The 4,042-nt window shown below is 36.5% G+C and overlaps 1 protein-coding gene across 1 annotated transcript; it reads left to right on the forward strand.

Annotated features, from left to right (window-relative positions):
- Positions 1 to 2,003: 2,003 nt before the first annotated feature.
- Positions 2,004 to 3,197, forward strand: LOC140059318 (uncharacterized). Its single transcript, XM_072105195.1, has one exon. The coding sequence runs from the start codon at positions 2,004 to 2,006 to the stop codon at positions 3,195 to 3,197; it is 1,194 nt and encodes a 397-aa protein (XP_071961296.1).
- The last annotated feature ends 845 nt before the right edge of the window (positions 3,198 to 4,042 follow it).

Here is a 4,042-nt window from a genome sequence, read left to right on the forward strand (position 1 = left end):
CTACCTGCTGGGAAAAAGCTCACTTCCGATCTATATATTTTAAATGCTGTCACTGGCTATAAAATAGAATTTTGTAAACAAATTCCACAATATTTAAGAGGGAGAATTCCTCATCCATATAACCCGAGTGTTATAGAAATGGCTGCGATTGATGAACAGGTCTTAAAATTACTGGATAAAGGAGTAATAAAGTCCTCTTATTACGAACCTGACCAATTTGTTTCTAATTTATTTGTAAGGCCAAAAAAGGATGGAGGTTTTCGAACTATCCTTGATCTCTCAAAGTTAAATGAGTATGTTGCCTACAGTACAGGACAGAATTATTGCAAAAATCCCAACGCATTCAACACGTTGTCGTTGCGTTGTGTTTGCGTTGCGTTGAACGGCTTTCAACGTTTAGTTGTTTATTCAACAAAAGTCATTATCAGCATGTCAAGTAAACAATTAGTTATTTCAACGCTAGCTGCTGCAGCACTAGACTGGCCGATTGCACGCCTGAACGATCAGTAACAACAACAGGCAAAATACCCATCGGCAGTCACTACCAGATATTTTAAGATAAATAAAATATATTTGAAGCTTAGATATATTTTTAAGTATTGAACGGACAGTTACCAAATAAAACACACAGTGATATTTCCCAGTGTTTAGTGAAGGAAAACATCGAATAATAAGGTCGATGCCAAGTCTAACAGTTAACACTGTACTGTAGGCCTTCCGGGGGAAAACACGATCTCACGTCGTAAAATCAAACAACGTGGAAATTACTGACATCATCGACACACGAGGCCGCCACCCTGGTTTCCTCAAGAAAAACACCACGTGTGTTATGACGTATTTAACGATCGTTAATGACGACGAAGTAATTAATTTTATTTAGGCCTACATTTTTTAGCTGTTCGAGATTCAAGAGATAAAGTTAAAATATTGTTTCTCTATTTTGGTTTTTATTTTATAATTGTCCCATTGTTTGTTGTAATGTAATTTGAAAGAACTAAAAAAATTGACGTGTCCGACACCCATCCATGAACCAATTTAAATCTTTATAAATCGAACAACATTACATTTTTAAGTACAACAAGCGTTTTGAATACGTTAACAATAGAGCGTGTTGAATGTGTTGAACCCGTTGACCGTTCATTGACGACGTTAAACAATTGAATCGCATAGCGTTGAACGCGCATGGGTTACGTTAGGCATCACAATAATTAATTTATAATATAATACATGATAATGATATATTTATGGATAATAATAAAACTAAACGATTTTTTCCCTTTTAATTATTACGCGTTATTTCATAATGAATGAACTCTTCACCTTTCGATCAGTTCGTCCCTCACGTCACGAAAAGCATGCGTGAAAAGGACGACGTCCGACGACCATGCTGGATCTTTATGTTGGTGGTGTATTGTTGCCTTCCATGGCGGCGGGTGTAGGCTACGTTGTTTTTATAAATAATCGAGAAAAATGTAGTACAGTACTGCGAAGTTTTTAGTTTGGAAATAATTAATTACGATGTGACCTAGCCTCCAAGATTCACCGCCGCCTTAACTTTGGTATTTAATACTCCAGTTAATATAGGCACACAGTAATTGAGGACATGACCACTACTTTTAACTGCGATGGCAGACGCGGCTCATATACACACGGGGCCTACTCGTTAGTAGTAGGCCTAGCCTAGTGTAATATATTAAGCTAGGTTTCCGCGGAAAAATACACATTATGTTTGTTTTCTTAAATATTTGTAATACTGTATTTTATACTATTACTACTCTAATACACACTGGCAATCTGTAAATACCATACGAATCCGATTGTTCGTTATTTCAACGCAAACTCAACGCAACACATTGTGTTGGTTGAATAAACAGTTCAACGAACTCAACACTTTCAACGCCAACGGACAACGCAGTTTCAACGCGTTGTCAACACTTTAACAATGCGTTGAATGCGTTCAAAATCTGCAATAATTCTGTCCGGTACTGTACAAACATTTTAAGATGGAAACATTTTCAAATGCACTCACACTTATAGACCAAGGGGTATACATGACCTCAGTTGACCTCAAAGATGCTTATTATACAGTTCCCATAGCATATTCAGACGTAAAGTACTTAAAGTTTGTCTGGAAAGGGAATCTTTATGCATTTGGGGCATTACCTAATGGCCTAAGCACAGGGCCAAGACTGTTTACGAAACTACTGAAGCCTCCACTAGCATATTTAAGAAGTAGAGGCCATATTGTCCTAATTTATATTGACGATATACTTGCTATTAATAAGTGTCGAGACAAAGCAAAACACACAGCCAGAGAAGTTTGTGAAATCTTGACGTCATTGGGGTTCATTATAAATTATAAAAAATCCGTATTACAGCCCACTCAAACAATAACCTTTTTAGGGTTTGAAATTAACTCAGTCACAATGACTGGTGTTACTCTCCCTCAATCAAAGAAAGAGGAGATATTTAATGAGTGTCATCAAGTAATTACCTCTGTCCAGACTACTATTAGACAGGTTGCAAGCCTGCTAGGGAAACTGGTAGCTGCACTCCCAGCTGTGGAATATGGCAAATTACATTACAGGGCCCTTGAAAAAGGAAAAATTATGTCCCCGAGACACAATAAAGGCCACTATGACAGAACAATGACCATTAATGAGAATGGCAGGGCCGACATTACCTGGTGGCAGCACAATATATATTATGTGTATAAACATATATCTCATGGCGACCCAAACCTTGCATTCGAAACTGATGCTTCGGGTTTAGGGTGGGGAGCAACTGATGGCACTAATCACATTGGTGGGAGATGGTGCCAGAATGATTTACAAAATGCATTTGTAAATGATTCACTTAATATTAATTATTTGGAGTTACTGGCAGCTTTTCTCGGACTTAAGTCACTCATAAAAGATGTACCGGTATCTAATATACACGTCCAACTAAAAATAGATAACACTACGGCAATAGCCTATATCAATAATATGGGAGGAGCAAAATCTAACACTTGCAACCATCTAGCAAAAATGATATGGCAATGGTGCACAGACCATAACATATGGCTTTCTGCAATCCATGTTCCGGGGAAAGATAATTTAATTGCGGATAATAAATCACGTCACTTTGATGATGAGAAGGAATGGATGCTAAATAAAGATTTGTTTCAAAAAATTAAGACATTAAGAAACTCTTAAGTTGTTTTCGTTGTTGTTTTTCCAAACTACTTTATAAACGATGCATAAACCTATTCTCATCGTCCTAATGTACTGTACTATAAATTTTGATCTTGCTGACTAATTGTCGTAATCCATGACATGCATATAAAACGCTCAAGAGGGTGCGAGTTTGTTACCTTAAAGAGTAGTATGGTTGATTGATAAATGCATGGAGTCAAATAATAAATAGTATTTTGATCTGGCTGACTGATTGCCGTATCAGTCGCACCCATATAAAACGCTCAAGAGGGTTTGGGTGAGTATCTCGGCGGTAATGTTCCCATTAGCTGATTCATTAATGAGATTCATTGCACTATTTCCTTTTGTACTTGGTACAATTTCTTTTAAAGTTTTCCGTTCTATTATTAGCAATAGAAGAATGGAAATAATCTCTTAAGATGACGCCTCATATTGTTCAACATAATTCTATGTAATTTATATATCTTGTGTATATGTTTGTCTTGTGAAATTATTAAATAGTTTATCCATCCTGTAATTGGCGGGTTACTCGCTGTTGGATGAGTATGAAATAAAATAAAATAAAATTAAAATAAAATAAAATAATTTCCAGTCGAAAAGTTGCCTCATATCCTTCAACAAGTTTCAGTCAAAAAGTTCATTGCTGCATTTAACTTTTTGAGGTATGTGGCTTCCTGGCGCAAAGACAAATAGTCTTGATTTATCTATGGTGGTAATGTAGTCGAGACCTTGATTTTGAAGACCGGAGAATGCAAGTCGCAAATTTCATTGAATTTGGAATTAAAATAAAAAAGTGCCTGTTCACAATCCTTGGCAGAAGTTCCAGAGTGTGATAGCTAGATCAG

Source organism: Antedon mediterranea, chromosome 9, assembly GCF_964355755.1.
Source record: "Antedon mediterranea chromosome 9, ecAntMedi1.1, whole genome shotgun sequence".
NCBI classification, from domain to species: Eukaryota; Metazoa; Echinodermata; class Crinoidea; order Comatulida; family Antedonidae; genus Antedon; species Antedon mediterranea.

What these genes read in the sequence shown, in the direction of transcription:
- LOC140059318 (XM_072105195.1), top strand. Translation starts at nt 2,004, where the DNA reads ATGGAAACATTTTCAAATGCACTCACACTTATAGACCAAGGGGTATAC.